Source organism: Staurois parvus, unplaced genomic scaffold (assembly GCF_062004578.1).
Source record: "Staurois parvus isolate SC_StPar_1 unplaced genomic scaffold, SC_StPar_1.0 ptg000120l, whole genome shotgun sequence".
Classification (NCBI taxonomy): Eukaryota; Metazoa; Chordata; class Amphibia; order Anura; family Ranidae; genus Staurois; species Staurois parvus.
In genome coordinates, this window is record NW_028317916.1 from 5,577,137 (window position 1) to 5,594,887 (window position 17,751).

At 40.6% G+C, this 17,751-nt stretch overlaps 1 protein-coding gene across 1 annotated transcript in view; it reads right to left on the reverse strand.

The window, feature by feature from the left end:
* Positions 1-17,751, reverse strand: part of TSPAN12 (tetraspanin 12) — a 213,719-nt gene that overhangs the window by 174,700 nt on the left and 21,268 nt on the right. Inside the window, exon 2 of the mRNA XM_089672107.1 lies at positions 1,310-1,450. Within this exon, the coding sequence (XP_089528233.1) occupies positions 1,310-1,375 (66 nt within the window). The 5' untranslated portion in view covers positions 1,376-1,450. The remainder of the gene's footprint in view (positions 1-1,309; positions 1,451-17,751) is intronic.

The following is a 17,751-nucleotide window of genomic DNA, read 5'->3' on the forward strand; positions in this document are numbered from 1 at the left end:
TGTTGACCCCTACAGTAGGAAAAGGTTAATGATGTTCATATGCAATGGCATCTTAGGGGCCATCACAAGACAAAACTAAACCTAGAGGTCCATTTCCACAGTTTAGCCTCTAGCGTGCTTGTCTTTTCGAGACAATGCTTTAGGTTTACGTGCATTTTGTTTCCAGTGTGCTTTAGGTTGTATACTGGGGTTTATGTACTAAAGGCACATTGGCTGATCACTTTGTAGGAATTTTCACTTTGCAAGAGAATTTTCCATGAACTTCAATAAATTAAGTAAAGCCTATCTGCCTATCATGTGTAAGTGAAAATACAGTTTTTTTTCTATTTCCCTTGGGATTTCTTTTTGGTTGAATGGCTACAGGGGTCTTAAAGGTACATGTATTTTGCCTCCAGGGTACATAGGTTTTGCTTCCAACTTGCATGCTGTGCTAATAAAAACAATAAGCATGCATCTTCTATAAACTGTACAGAAAAACTTGCAAGATGCCTTTTTCTAAACAACAACCCACACATAATTACAGATGGCAACTGTGCCGTTAAGTACAAAGGCACAGATTTTTAACTGCTGATCAAGCAAACCACTGCAGAGAAAATGGGTCCCGATGTAAAGCAACAGCTGGGCTAGGTCCAGCAAAGTGAAGGGACTCTCTTCTATGACTGTATTGAATGAAGTATAGTGTGCTCTCTTTTTGCATTAAATCCAAGTGTTCTACAGTACACAGCATAAAATCTCCCACTCCTGGATTTTTTTCATTGAAGTAATTGTGACTAATGCAATATTAACAAAATAACAACATAAACAAGCACCAACAATGTCTGCCAGGCAGTGGATGCCGACCTTGACTATTTGAAGTTCTCCTTTTGAAATACTTATAGACATACTGTTAATCACTCTCAAGTGTCTGCTACCCAGAAGGCTGGGCAGGGCCTGAATATTAATTTCACACTTAAAAAAGTAATGAATAATTCTAGCTATGCCTATAAAGCATGTGACCGCGTCCATTTAGGAGCACGATGAAAGAAACACACTGCTTCTTTAATACCGGGGCAGTTATTTATCACCTTCTCCCTTTGATAAAGGAGAAAAAAGCTGGCACGAGAACTGGCACATGCGGCAGCAGTGTATGTTGATCAAAGGATCTAATAGAAGACAACCCTTAGATCTTTGGAAAATACATAGTAATCCCAGTAAATGAATTCATGCTTAGCTGTGCCCTTTGGTGCTTTCTCTCTGGGCCAGCTGTAACCTGAGTCGAGGCATTGCCACCTGCTTGACAGACTGGAACTGCTTGGCCCTCTTGACTCACCCAGAAAAGTAAATTGAGGGCGTAGAGCAGACAGCGTAGGCACTTCACAGAGTCCTCTCTGGCCATTGTACAATCTCGCAGGAGAAAGCCCCATCCTTTCACCACTTCATCCTCTCCAGGGACTACTGTAGATTTGCAGCACTTCAAAAGGGAAAGAGGAGGAAAGAGATCAACTTGCAAATAGTTTTAGTAAAAGCAAATCCTAGTAAAGGCTACAACTATGTCTTGTAATACATGAAAGACAAGTGCATTTGTTCAAATGAAGACATACCTATATCAGCATCTCAATGTCTTTGTTGGCAAACTACCTTGCTTGCTATTAAAAAACATTTATTTAAATGTAATCCTTGTATTCAAGCGTTTTATCCGAAACAAAGATCATCTGAATAGTTCACTACATAACCTTCAACTACAAACATAACAAATGCGCCACAAAACGTACAAAATGCATTGTATTCTTGTTTTGGAATGAAAACAAAAGCATTAAAGTGCTATGGGCAAAATGAAAAAAAAAACACATATGAAGTATGTCACCAGCAATAGCACATATGTTTTTGTACATGCCCCCTAAAACATATAGGGGGAGATTTACTAAAACTGGTGCACACAGAATCTGGTGCAGTTGTGCATGGTAGCCAATCAGCTTCCAGGTTTTATTGTCAAATCGTAATTGGTAACAGTTGTGCACCAGTTTCAGTAAATCGCCCCCATAGTTTTATAGCACATGATTCTGCCAGTAGATCTATTAATTGTCTGCTGATTTTAGGTGTGGAAATGATGTTTGTTCTGCAGTGAAAGAGAATAGCACAGTTGTCACCCTCTAGACAGGGTAGTCTTAGATCAAACCCAAGTAAAACCGGGTCCTGGATGCAGATTTTCAATGAATCACAGAAATCATCACTGTGTACTCCACAAAACAGCGACAGCACTTTAGGAACAGAGAAGGAACCCAGAGTTGAGAATCCATGCACATACACACATCCTAGTGTCCAAAATGATTACAAATAATAATGAAATTGGTCCATAGCATCACAGATGCAATTCAGGGGTCAAACAGAATTCCGTCCTCAGGGCTTAGGCCCTATTGACTCAGGGCTTAGGAATTTCGACTATGCTTAAAGGACAAGTTCACCTTTGAAAAAAAAATTATAAATGCAAATTTATTTGCAGGTAAAGAAATGTGCACTTACAATCCTTTTACTAGGAGCCTAGAAAGCATTGCACCCATGATCAGCAGATTGTGGGTGCCATGCAAGGCTCCTGCAGACCTGTCTGTATAGCTGTGTGTTTGTACCTCGTACAAGCAGGCAGGCATACACAGACAGGGAATGATTATTCATATACCAGTGCTGTGGTAGTTCATTAAGAACTACAAGCCAACAGCTTCAAAGGCTGTGGGGACTTGTAGTTTTTCATTCACAGAATTCCGGGTGGGTGGAGCCTTGCACATCACCGTCTTTTTGTGAACTGTGACAGCAGGTATTTGGGGGTGGGGTGGGGTGGGGTGTTAAGGGGCAGTTGCAACGCAACATGTTACATTACATATCACACCCTGAATACGGGTGTAACATGTTAGAAAAGGTGAACTTATCCTTTAAGGTAGATTAATCCAGTGCTAATGACAACAGAGGGGGGGAGTTTCCTTTGCTGTACTCACTAACACTGGCTTAACCACTTCAGGTCCAGACACTTTTAAGCCCTTCCTGCCCAGGCCAATTTTCAGCTTTCAGTGCTATCACACTTTGAAAGACAATTGCACGGCCATGCAACACTGTACCCATATGAATTTTTTAGCATTTGTTTGAGACAGATAAAATTTTATTTTGGTGGTATTTATTCACCACTGGGATTTTTTTTTTTTTTTGCTACATAAATTAAAAAGTCCAAAACTTTTGAAAAAAAGTATTTTTCTTATAAAATTATGCAAATAAGTAATCTTTCTTCATAAATCTTGGCAAAAATGTATTCCGTTATCTTTTTAGTAAAACAAAATAATCCAAAATTAGTTTATAACCAAAAATTATAATTTTTCAAAAAAAAGGTTTACATTTTTATTTTATTTACATACTGTCACCCTAGCAGTACAGTGTCACCATAGTGACACTGTACTACTTGTGGGGGGTGATGAAGATTTTTTTACACTGAATGCTTTTACAACCATAAAGGCTGTAAAAGCAATAATTACTCATTCTCTCTGGCTGCATTCTTGCAGCCATTGAGAAATACTGTGAGAGCTGTGATTGGTCACAGCTTGTCACATGGTACAAGGCTGTTGTGAATAGCCATGTCAATGTACCATGTGATCTCTGTGATTATTCACAGATTTAACACGTAGTAAGCAATGATGTCAAAAGTGACATCTTACTTGCTACTATTCATGTGATCACTGATTGGCCAATCAGTGATCACATGATCGGGACCTCACACAGAGGTCCTGTACAGCGTTCGGTGCTCCGCTTTGTCAGGGAGCGCGCACAGGCAAAAATGGCGGGTGCCGTTTCTGAACGGCAACCCGCTCCTGCACTGCTCGCGTCTGGCCGTTTATATACATGGGCCGGACGGGAAGTGGTTAAGCTGCCAGGACTTAGGATGTGCCTGTACACCTTTGCATTGAAATGGATATACTAGGATAATAGCTACAGCTTTCATCCCAGTATCAAGATTTGCAGCCAGCGACGGGGTTTCCTGCAGAAGTGATGTGAAAGGCTCTAAAGACACCCAATTACTTCTACAGGTCACGGAAGGCCCCCCCCCCTTCCCGCAACCATTCCCAGGTTCTCTGGTACAATCAGGGATGCCAAGACCACTGCAACCACTCTGTCTGGCTTCTAGAAGAGGAAAGGCAAGTACATGCGTACTTGTCCCTCCTCTATGATGTCAGAAACCAGAAGCAATGAGGATTTTGTCACTTCCGGTTTCGGTTTGTTGTTTACAAGCCATTACCAGCTTGTAAAGCACCTGATCACATCGATCTTGATTTGATCAGATGCTTTTGAGGGCAGAGGAGAGATCTGGGCTCTAATAGACCTGTCACTGCCATTCTATCACAAGGGATGCTGTTTATTCCATGTATTAGCAATAAAGTTTAAAAAAAAAATTAAAGGACAGAAGAAAAAAATACATTAAAATCAAACTAAAAATTTTTACAAATGTTTAATTTTCCCCCATCCCCCTGTGCTCCCATGCATATGCAATCACATATGTAGGTCCTACACGCATATAAACAGTGATCGCACCACACATGTGAGGTATCATCGTGAACGACAGAGTGAAAGCAATAATTCTAGCAGCAGACTTCCTGTGTAACTCTAAACTGGTAACCTGTAAAGGCTTTTAAAGGGTCGCTTACGGATAATTTATTGTTCTGTAGTTTGTCACCATTCCAGAAGCATGCACAATTTTAAAGCACAACATGTTAGGTATCTATTTACTTGGTGTAACATCTTCTTATATATTTTACCAAGAATGTGGGTATTATATTGTGTTTTGTGTGTTCTAAAATTCATTAAACTATATGTTACCTGAAAATGTTATTGCATTCTAAAAATGGATGATTAAATATTGTGTGACATAAAAAATTACAACAACTAGAAAATTGCTAGACAATAAAATAGTGGGTGTCAATGTGATCTTTGTGCAAGTGTGGGGGGTGGGAGGAGATCCAATCCTGCTGATTGTAAAAGAAATACAGTAGCTAATTAGCCACTAGGCTTACAAGGATTTTTTTTAAAAAGATGCCCACCAGCTGAAAAAAAAAAAACAATACTGGGATGATGCCAGCCATCATCCTGGTATAACCACTTGAAGTCCAGTGAATTACAGGTATGTAGCAGGTCGTCAAGTGGGTATAGGAACACTAATTTCATTAGAAATTGTTACAACCTGTTTACTTGCTACACAAGCCATTTTATATTTTAACATTACTAAAGTTACTAAATTACTATCTCCCAAAACATTATTTCCTCTTCCATGCAATCATGGCAAAGTAATTCAGTTTGTAGACAAAAGTATTCAGAACCCTTATCCCCCTGCTCATGTAACTGGAACCTGGCCTCTCCTGTAAAGTCGGTCATAGATGGATCGCAATTCAATCAATCTATGGGCAGTCTGGTTGTAAGGAAGTCTATCCATCGAGCAACTTCAGCACAACCAGCTTGTCGGGTTTTTTTCATGTGATCACTGCCGGCGGCTATGGCCACAAGCAGAAATCATTGTGTTCTCCCAGTAGGTAAGCACCCCACCAGCAGAACACAATAGTGCTGTAGGAGAGATTCCCCCATCAACACTGACTGGAGGGCCACACACTGCTCGTATTTTTGGCCGAATGAGCAGGAATCAGACAAGACAAGCCCTAACCTTAGAAGGGGGAGATGTACAGTAAGGCAAACCTCAGCCCTGCATAAGGGGTCAAAGTTCCTGCAGTTTAACCCCATGGATGTGTCTCTTCATTTGAGATCATTCAGTGCACATATCCATGTATATTGCCTTTACTAGGAAAGCAATGATAGTGTGAAAGGGTCAAATTTATTAAATTGCTTTTACTGAGTACAAGCTTTCATCTATACTCAAGCTACAGCGAAATGCACAAAATGTAGCTGCTGTTAGCTAACCCTTAGTGAATAACAAGCATTACAAGTGTACTAAGCCACTAAATCCACTTTACAATGAAACACACATCCTCTTGTTCAGACCTTTTGTAAATGGATCAACGGAATTTGAAGTTTAGAATTTTATTAAATGACTTTAATACAAAATATGCTATTCACAAGTTTTCCATAATAAAAGACATAAAGAATTTCCACGAGCTATCATTGTATATTATGGAAAAGGCAGCTGCTGCTTTGTTATGGTATTACGGAAATAGATTCAAAAATCAAACCCATTTAAATATTTATTAAGAGAGAAAAATAACTCACAGCAGCCAATCAAAGATCACCTGCTGCAATAACCTGAAATTTGGTTGGTAGCTAAAGGGTTAGTATACTTTTCATATCTTTAATAAATAAGCCTGAATATGTACTACATATTAATTATGTTATTAAAGCCAAACTCTGGGCACAAAAAAAAAATAATTTAAATACTGTATATTACCTATTAGACACAAAGAATATTACTTCACTTTGTGTACACCAATTGCCTTTGAAAATCCAGTTATTATATTGTAAAAGTAGCAGTGACATCACCACTTTGCTGTACATGCTGCAGAGACCAGAGCTGTGGGGGGAGGGGAGGGACTTAGCAGGCTGCCTACAGAAAACTACAGGGGCACACACAAGCACTGAGAACAGCAATGGCTGGCCTTTATTACAGGAAGCTCCTGCACAGAGGTAACGTTTCACACTAAATTATTGCACAGATTTGGAGGAAATATACAATGCCCACCAAAGGATATATTTGTAAAAAAAAACTTTCTTTGTTAAAGTTTCAGGCACTTTCTCAGCAGTCATGAATAATCCTGTATTTTGCCTAATAAATGTTTCTCTATAATTGTCCATTCCACCTAGTGGCCATAATGTGGTATTTTCCTCACTGAGGTAGTTCAGGAAAGTACTGCATTTTGGCCACTAGCTGACAATCATAGAAAAAAAAGCATATTAGGCAATATGTGACCGCTGAGTGAATATTTGAGACACAGCAAATAGTTTACAAATAAACCCCTTAAAAAAGAGAAGTTTGGGAATTTTTTAAATTACACTTACCTAGGTGGATGCAGCATTGATCCAACACCATCCCCCACCAGCTCTAAGGCCGTCACTGCTGTTTGCTCTGCCCCCCCGTGCTCACTAGAGCACTAGGCTGTCGAGGGAGTGGGAGCGGCTGGCTCAGGATCTCAGCGGATTGTACAGAGGCTGAGCCAGGGTGCAGGTCCAGGTTCCTGGGTGGATCCCAATCATATATTCACAATCTTTCCCCAGTCTGGACTGGCTGAGTAACGTCAGCCAAGAGCAGACCTTAGCCCTCTGTCAGCTGAAACCGGGTCACAGGAATGCAGAAACAACTACACTCCAGTGATCCACAGGAGACGTACAGTCAAAAGAGTTTTGGCTGTACTTCTCCTTTAACCCCTTTCCAAATATATCCCTGGCCCTTTAACAGGATCTAAATGCTGGGAGGTGGGCATTCTGATCATGTGGCTGCTGTGCCTGTCAGTCACATGATCAGAAAGCTCCTGATCCCTAGTATGCATCAGTATTCCGATATCCGCTCATTACTGTGTTGGGAATGTGCAGAAAGTGCACATTAAAGTGCTTATGCAAGGACGCATATATGCAGTCACTCGGCATTAAAGCCCACCCACCAAGAAAACGCATATAAAAAGGTGTAGGTGCTTCTTTTTACTCTGGAAACTTCAATGAGAGCGCATGAAAAATGCATATAAATGCTGCTTTGGCACGTTCTTGGTGCTTTTATTGGCAGGGTTTTGTGCTTAACCTCCCTAGCGGTCTGATTATGTCCATATTTCTGTGCACAAAGCGGTACATTTTTTTGCATGGAAATATGTATTTTTTTTATTGTAGGCCTGTAATTCTTAGAAATAACTCACTGAAATCTGTCCGAAGAAGAGTCTAGTAAACATCCCGGGTATGATAAAATTTGAAACACGAAATCATAAATTATATTTTAATAAATAATCATAAAAAATAATAATATAATAATAATAAATGTAATTCAATAATATAATCAAACCAAAAACACTGAAATTAGAAATAGAGCGCCAAGTTCGCACATCACTGAGCAAAGTCGCAAAATCGTTTTCAGTGTCTGATGACGAATTTCCCCACAAATCATTATCACTCAATTCTGCAAGTGGTTCTAATTTACTATCCCTGTTCTCTAGCTGGTCTAAAACCACTTTTGACCTAAAGGGACGCTTTTTGGACGCCATAGATGTTTCTCAGTTTCCAGGCAGAAAGAACAGTAAAAATGCAGGCAGGGCACAGGACAAAGCACTAGGGACAAAATGTATGTGAAATGGTTTGATACAGTAATGTTTTACTATGTGATTTTAGTGAATGTCACTTTTTGTCATTTTCAAATTTACCACCGTTACGTACCCCGTACGTCCCGACACTCGCAGGGGACGGAACCCAGATGACAGATGCCGGCATCCGCCGGATTACATTGCCAGGGACACTGCTGGAGGGACATAGCGGGAGCGCAGGACAAGGTAAGAAATTGAGGGATCGCAGAGCAGCGCCGTATGGTAAGCCCGAGTGTAGCTCGGGGTTACCGCTTGTGGTACTGAAACTTTACCCCGAGCTACACTCGGGAATACCGCCAGGGAGGTTAACAACCACTCCCCTACATGCTTTGCTGGGCTTTTTTGCCTTCCTCTGGATTAACTGTTGGTATAGGATTATAACTTTTTTTTTTTTAATGGTTGAACTGGATGGACTTTTGTCTTTTTTTCAGCCATACTATGTAACTATGTAACAAAAAAAAAGCATGAAGTATGAAAACAATAAAAAAAATGCACATAAAAACGTGCACAAATGTGCTGCAAAAATGCACTGAAAAACAAAGATTATGCAGCAGAAGTTATGTGAACCTGGGCTTAGATTCACATAAGAATACATATACCTCGTATTTAGACAACATTTGCTTATCCAAGAGTTCAGCTTTAACACAAGCCTAATTTAGTATGACGCAGAGAATGTTAATTTTGGAATTTGTTGGCTCTGTTAGAAACTAATACATGCAAGAGGCTACGGCAGGTGGTTCAGCCAATGCACTTAAAGTGAATCAGAAATGAGGCAGAACTTGCTTTTACTGTTATTATTCATGCCGCTATTGCCAAGTAATCAGCAATGGAATATCAGCAGTTTTGACTTTTTTTTTTTTTTTTTTCAAACATTGAACATTTTTGTAGTGTGCAGCCAAGCAAGTGCATAGAGCCCACCTGATATCAGACCACTCTTCTCTATGCCAGCATCCTGCAGACAATTATTTAATACGTCTGCACCCGGAGTGACACTATTATTATATTATAGCATTAATCCTGGCAAGCACCGACTCAGCAGAAAAATAGGATTTTATTTATTTAGTGATTCATTGCATGCAACAGGTGATAGCTTCTCTTTAGCAAAAAAAATACCAGATAATTACTTAAAACTTAACACATTCACCATATGCTCCTAATGTAGGTCTAGCCTAGAAAAACATTACCTAGTAATAGATGCTTGAAGAATATGAAATAATGAGCGTACATGCATAATAGGCTCATTTCCAAAGTAATCAGTATAATGATTGCACACTTAGCAGCCTTTGATTATCACATTGTCTACAATTATGCTGTGCATGTTCTGACCTTATGAGCTATTATTTTTAAAAGGGAACTTTGCCCCCGATTTCATTTTCTTTTTCATTACATTTCACCTTTTATATTGGGTTGTCCATAGTAAATATACCCATGTGCTCAGCGAATCCACTGTTGGTGTAATGAGATCCGCCATTCCATGCTGCATACCAGGTGCAGTGCCGCTTCCTCTGACGTCAAAGGGAGCTGACTGCTTCTGAAGGGTTCTTGCAGCCAGTCCTCTAATGACATTCTGCCGGGTCTTTTATCCTCTACTTCTGTATGCCTCAGCTGATGCCACCTGGGATATCTTATGTAGAATCCTTGCAGGCACCCAAAGCAGGATGACTTAGGTGAGAATGGAAGCAGGGGGAGGGCAGGGCCATATATAGAAAAAAAGTAATTAAAAACAAAAAAACTAAAATAAATATTGCATTTTAAGATTAAAAATAAATGTCTATCCTCTCATGCGGATCTTAACCTCCTCTTTACCTTGCCCACTGGGTTGACCTGCAATAGCATACTCACCTGCCCCGCAAATCTAGCACTATCTCACTGTGATCCACCAAAAGCTGTTGCACTCCTGGTTCTGCAATGCCATCTTCCTTTTTGACATCAGAGAAGCAAGTATCTCATATGGGTCACCAGATAATGCTGCAGTGCATGTGTTTAGGGTGTTCTGCATAGCCCAAAGCCTCCTGGGATGAGTGATGTGAGCATCCCAAGAGGTGTTGGGCAGGGGAAATATCATTGTAGCCTAGACAAGAGTGCTGCAGGAAAAGATACTCCAACATTTTTTTCTTTTTTTGCAATTTGTTGGAAAGGGGAAGGAAGAGTAAGTAGAAATAAAGTAGTAAAAGTGAGTGAAAGTCTGTGTTAAAGTGGTAGTAAACTTAAGTGAAAAAAAAACATTATCCCTGCAAGGTAAAGGCATAATGTGCTAGTATGTATTGTATACTAGCACATTATGAAAAACTTACCATATTTTTCACTCCATAAGACGCATCTGACCATAAGACACACCTAGATTTTAGAGGAGGAAAACAAGAAAAAAAATATTCTGAACCAATGGACTGCAGACATTATACAGGAAATGACCAGAGACTGCAGACATAGCACAGGAGATGAGCAGAGACTGCAGACATAACACAGGAGATGACCAGAGACTGCACACATAACACAGGAGATGACCAGAGACGGTGGACACAGTACAGGAGAGGATCAGAGACTGCGGACATAGTACAGGAGATGAACAGAGACTGCGGACACAGTACAGGAGATGACCAGAGACTGCGGACACAGTACAGGAGATGACCAGAGACTGCAGACATAGTACAGGAGATGACCAGAGACTGCAGACATAGTACAGGAGATGACCAGAGACTGCGGACATAGTACAGGGGATGACCAGAGACTGCGGACATAGTACAGGGGATGACCAGAGACTGCGGACACAGTACAGGAGATGACCAGAGACTGCGGACACAGTACAGGAGATGACCAGAGACTGCGGACATAGTACAGGAGATGACCAGAGACTGCGGACATAGTACAGGGGATGACCAGAGACTGCGGACATAGTACAGGGGATGACCAGAGACTGCGGACATACAGTAAGGTCCATAAATATTGGGACATGGACACAATTCTAATATTTTTGGCTCTATACACCACCACAATGGATTTGAAATGAAACAAACAAGATGTGCTTTAACTGCAGACTGTCAGCTTTAAATTGAGGGTATTTACATCCAAATCAGGTGAACGGTGTAGGAATTACAACAGTTTGCATATGTGCCTCCCACTTGTTAAGGGACCAAAAGGAATGGGACAGAATAATAATCCTAAATCAAACTTTCACTTTTTAATACTTGGTTGCAAATCCTTTGCAGTCAATTACAGCCTGCAGTCTGGAACGCATAGACATCACCAGACGCTGGGTTTCATCCCTGGTGATGCTCTGCCAGGCCTCTACTGCAACTGTCTTCAGTTCCTGCTTGTTCTTGGGGCATTTTCCCTTCAGTTTTGTCTTCAGCAAGTGAAATGCATGCTCAATCGGATTCAGGTCAGGTGATTGACTTGGCCATTGCATAACATTCCACTTCTTTCCCTTAAAAAACTCTTTGGTTGCTTTTGCAGTATGCTTTGGGTCATTGTCCATCTGCACTGTGAAGCGGCGTCCAATGAGTTGTGAAGCATTTGGCTGAATATGAGCAGATAATATTCCCGAAACACTTCACAATTCATCCTGCTGCTTTTGTCAGCAGTCACATCATCAATAAACAAGAGAAGCAGTTCCATTGGCAGCCATACATGCCCACGCCATGACACTACCACCACCATGCTTCACTGATGAGGTGGTATGCTTAGGATCATGAGCAGTTCCTTTCCTTCTCCATACTCTTCTCTTCCCATCACTCTGGTACAAGTTGATCTCGGTCTCATCTGTCCATAGGATGTTGTTCCAGAACTGTGAAGGCTTTTTTAGATGTCGTTTGGCAAACTCTAATCTGGCCTTCCTGTTTTTGAGGCTCACCAATGGTTTACATCTTGTGGTGAACCCTCTGTATTCACTCTGGTGAAGTCTTCTCTTGATTGGTGACTTTGACACACATACACCTACCTCCTGGAGAGTGTTCTTGATCTGGCCAACTGTTGTGAAGGGTGTTTTCTTCACCAGGGAAAGAATTCTTCGGTCATCCACCACAGTTGTTTTCCGTGGTCTTCCGGGTCTTTTGGTGTTGCTGAGCTCACCAGTGTGTTCCTTCTCTTTAAGAATGTTCCAAACAGTTGTTTTGGCCACGCCTAATGTTTTTGCTATCTCTCTGATGGGTTTGTTTTGTTTTTTCAGCCTAATGATGGCTTGCTTCACTGATAGTGACAGCTCTTTGGATCTCATCTTGAGAGTTGACAGCAACAGATTCCAAATGCAAATAACACACTTGAAATGAACTCTGGACCTTTTATCTGCTCATTGGAATTGGGATAATGAGGGAATAACACACACTTGACCATGGAACAGCTGAGAAGCCAATTGTCCCATTACTTTTGGTCCCTTAAAAAGGGAGGAAGCACATATGCAAACTGTTGTAATTCCTACACCGTTCACCTGATTTGGATGTAAATACCATCAAATTAAAGCTGACAGTCTGCAGTTAAAGCACATCTTGTTCGTTTCATTTCAAATCCATTGTGGTGGTGTATAGAGCCAAAAATGTTAGAATTGTGTCCATGTCCCAATATTTATGGACCTGACTGTAGTACAGGGGATGACCAGAGACTGCGGACATACTACAGGAGATGACCAGAGCCTGCGGACATAGTACAGGAGATGATCAGAGACTGCGGACATAGTACAGGGGATGACCAGAGACTGCGGATACAGTACAGGAGATGACCAGAGATTGCAGACATAGTACAAGAGATGACCAGAGACTGCGGACATAGTTCAGGAGATGACCAGAGACTGCAGACATAGTACAGGAGATGACCAGAGACTGTGGACATACTACAGGAGATGACCAGAAAAAGTGGATCTTATGGAGAGAAAAATACAGTACTTAAAAAACAAAAGCCTCCAGCAGTGCCATGTCACCACTGAAGAGGCTTCCATCTTCATCTGGTCTTCCTTCTGGGTTAGTGGTCTGCGCCTACTTGGATGGGCAAGCCGCGATGGCGTCACTTCTGCCCATGCGCTTGCGAGACGTGACAGTGGCACAGAACTCTGAAGGAATGGCACGGGTACGTCATTCATTCAGAGCGCATATCCCAGTGACGTCACTGGCTGCCAAGCAAGCGAATATCTCCTAAACAGTGCAGTTTTAGGAGATATTCAATTTACCTACAGGCAAGCTTTATTATACCTTATCTGCAGGTGGAGGAGGAGGAAAGAATACAATAGGGCAAATAGGTATTCTGGAGTAAAGGTCCACTTTATAGCCAACTCCTAATCACCAGTATGAAAAAAATAAATCAATAACCTGTCCCCAAATGTAACTGTCTGCATTCGGGAACATGCACACACATACCTGCTCATGTCCACATCTATACGGCTCACGCTCATTCACAACTATGCAGGCATGTGTTTCTTGCACCTTTTTTAAAATGCAGCCGCACAGAGATTTGGGGTGTCATAAGAGTTAATGGCATCCCTGCTCGTTTTCTCTGCATTTGTGTGCGGGAATGCCTGTGATTTACACAAACTCCTACACCCACATATATTTAAATATAGCCTAAAGAGCATGTAGGAAACTTACATGTAAGGGCTCATGTACACTGCAGCTGCTAAACTGACGTTTAGGAGCAGTTGTGTGTTTTTTTCAGGAGCCCCTGAACTCTCCTTTATGTTTTTCTATGTGTCCATGTACACATAGTCATTTACAGTGGTTTACAGGCATTTTCTTGAAAGCAAAAAAATCACGCTCAGTAGAGTTTAGCAGCGTTTCAAACGCCAAATGCTTGTAAATACGTGTAAAAGCATTTATGTACATTTGCGTTTAGACGCGTTTTGTGGCTGGTCCATATTCAGATGCTGTCCCGTGACATTTTTCTTCATCAAAAATGCATGCACAGCATTTTCCATGTATTCAAATGGACCTAGTACACCAGCGCAGTCAGTTTCAGGTTTCGCATGAAGGAAAAAATGGTAGAACGTGCACCATGATGGGATCCATAGTGAATACAACCAGAAAAGACAGGTATTCTCAACACATACTGCTCTCTCTGCTATATCTCTCACAAATTGTCTGAAATAGTTAATTATTTACTATTTCTCAGTGCATTCTGGGCATTTGGGAGGGTTTCCTGAGGTTATCTTTTAAAAACGCTTCTAAAACGCAAACGCGCATAAACGTGGTAGGTAAACGCGGCTAAGCTGACATTTTTAACCTACGTTTTCTAGCAGTCAGTTTCCAGCGGTTAGAAGAGTATTTCAAACGCCCCGTGTACACGAGCCCTTATATTTTAAGCACTAAGTATTTATAAACAAGCACTAAGCATAACAAAATAAACATCCATGTAAATCTCCTTGTCGGCAAACATTGTGGATTACAGTGCACATAAAGAAACACACGTGACAGCTACTACAGAGGGCTCCAAACATAAAATGGCCATGAACATTTGTATGAAAATTCTCAGTACATTCAATGACCATTTTAATGAATGTCTTCGAAAGTACTTTACAATTTTTTTCCAAGAGGACAGAAGAAAAAATGGAGGGAGAGGGAGGATTAAAAAGAAAAATCCAAGAGGATATCTCCAATTGTTACCTCATCCTTTCTCTGTTTGTAGAACTATAATGTGCACTTTGCTCTACAGTTGCTGACCTCTTCCCCTAGTAATTTCAACCCGGTTGCAGATTTGCCATATTCACAGTGACTTTCTCTCTTGTGTATGGTATTTGATATATTTGAGATATTTCATCTGCCTATCTGGTTGGACTATGCTGTTTGGAGATTTGTATAATAATGTTACCACTTTGTTTATTTTTATATGTTCAACTTAATTCTCAATACAATTTATGGAAAATTTTGTTTTGCTTTCTTTAAAGTGGGTGTGAAGGATGAAGGTTTTTTACATGCATGAAGGTAAAAAACATTCTGTGTGCAGCAGTGCCCCCCAGCCCCCCCAATACTTACCTGAGCCCCTTTGCGAACCAGCAATGTGAAGAACAGCCTTGGCTGTCCCAGGTCTCTGCCTCCTCATTGGCAGAGACAGCAAGTGGGAGCCAATGGCTTCCACTTCTGTCAATCAAAGCCAGTCAGCCAATGAGGACAGAGAAAGGGCAAGGCCAAGCTGCAGCTCCATGTGTTAAATGACACACAGAGCAGCGGGTGCCCCCATAGCAAGCTGCTTGCTGTGGGGGCACCCGGCAGGTGGGAGGGGCCAGGAGACCCTGCGGGGGACCCAAGAAGAGGAGAATCTAGGCTGCTCTGTGCAAAACCACTGCACACAGCAGGTAAGTATAGCATGCATGTTTGTTATTTTCTAAAAAAAAATTAACCTTTCAAATAGCTTTAATGCTCCATGTACACTAGGAGCTGAAAACAAAAACAGTGAAAAAAGTGTCCCCATTGACAGCTGAATGTAAACAAAAGAATTGTCAGCAATTATTTGAAAAAATAAACGGCATCCCCCAATCCACACCAGGCCCTGTGTGAGGTCCCGATTCATGTGATTACTGATTGGCCAATAAGTGATCACAGGAACACTAGTAAACAAGATGTCATTTTCTGACATCATTGCTTACTATGTGTGAAATCTGTGAATGATCACAGAGGTCACATGGTACAATGCTATTCACAACAGCTTTGTACCATGTGACAAGCTGTGACCATTCACAACTCTCACAGTATTTCTCAATGGCTGCAAGAATGCAGCCAGAGAGAAGGAGAAATGATTGCTTTTACAGCCTTTATGCTAGGGTGATGGTATATTAAAAAAAAAACCATAAATAATAACATAAAAAGATAAAATAAAAATATAAAAACATTTTTTTTAAATTATGTTTGGTTATAAACTAATTTGGGTTATTTCTTTTTTACTAAAAAGATAGATGAATACATTTTGGCCAAGATTTATGAAGAAAGATTAATTATTTGCAAAATTTTATAAGAAAAACACTTCTTTTTTCAAAATTTTTGAACTTTTTAATTTATATAGCAAAAAAAAATCCCAGTGGTGAATAAATACCACCAAAATAAAGTTTTATCTGTCTCAAAAAAATGCTAAAACATTCATACAAGTACAGTGTTGCATGACCACGCAATTGTCATTCAAAGTGTGATAGCACTGAAAGCTGAAAATTGGCCTGGACAGGAAGGGGGTAAAAGTGTCCGGACTTGAAGTGGTTAAGGGAAAACCCATGCCAAATTCTTTTTAAAAATAGCATGGGGGTCCCCCCAAAAATCCATACCAGACCCTTATCTGAGCATGCAGCCTTGCAGGCCAGGAAAGGGGGGGGGCGAGCGAGGACCCCCCCAAACCATACCAGGCCAAGTGCCTTCAACATGGGGGGCTTTGATGTTGATGGGGACAAGGGCCTATTCCCCACAACCCTGGGTAGTGGTTGTGGGGGTCTGCAAGTGGGGGGCTTATCGGAATCTGGAAGCCCTACTTAACATTGAGGCTCCCAGATCCCAACCCCTCCCCCCCACTCATTCACCAAAAAAAGTGTTAAAAGTGAGTAAAAACAAAGCCAGTTTTTGACAAGTCCTTTATTCAAAAAACAAAAACAAAAATAAATGTCCCCTGAAGTCATTATCAAAAAGTTGAGTATCTGGCTGTTCATCCTTACTAGATGTATGAGAGAAAAAAAACCCTATAGGACTTTCATGCAGCAAGCTATTGAACTGCTGATATAACCAAAGACCTTTCTTTAGAAAGGAACAAACTTTATTACAAAGACATACTCATGAGAATACATAATCTTTATACTTGCAAAAAAACAATCTTTAAAACACGCTCTGACAAATATTGCAAGAAATCTTTCTTCACAATATGAAAAACCACCCATAAAAGGGAGGAGGTTACACCAACGCGTTTCGATCATTCCACGTTTTTGATCTTCTTCAGGGAACATAGATACAAAGAGAGTTTACAATGAGCCCAAAGAAAAAGGAGTGATAATATGCATATATAAACATTGGTCAGTACCATTTATGTCATTGCTATAATGATAATTACAGAAAATCAATATTGATCAGAACAATTGTAAAATATGGACATCCGGGATGAAACCGCATGGACCGAGGTCCCAACATAGTGGACTCAAGGAGAGCAAGAGTGGTCAGATGTCGACCCCATGGATCCAACGGCAACTGGGAAACATCAAATCACCCTCTATACCTTCTAAGGACATTGTGACAAATATTAATATTTAAATATAAGACTTATTCCATGTTACTTTGAATATATGTAAGTTAAAATGATCTAAAGTCAGAATAGCCACATTAGACATGGCCAATAGGTGTGATGAATGAAAATATTTTTAAGTCAGTGGTAAAGACCACCACATGAAACGATTCATTGAAAGAAAGATTAAAAGTTTTTTCTTCTGACAGTGAAGATGTCTCAAATCACCCAAGACCGAGACATAAAATTGTTTGTTGAACTACAATAAAAATCAACAAACTATTAATGCACTGGC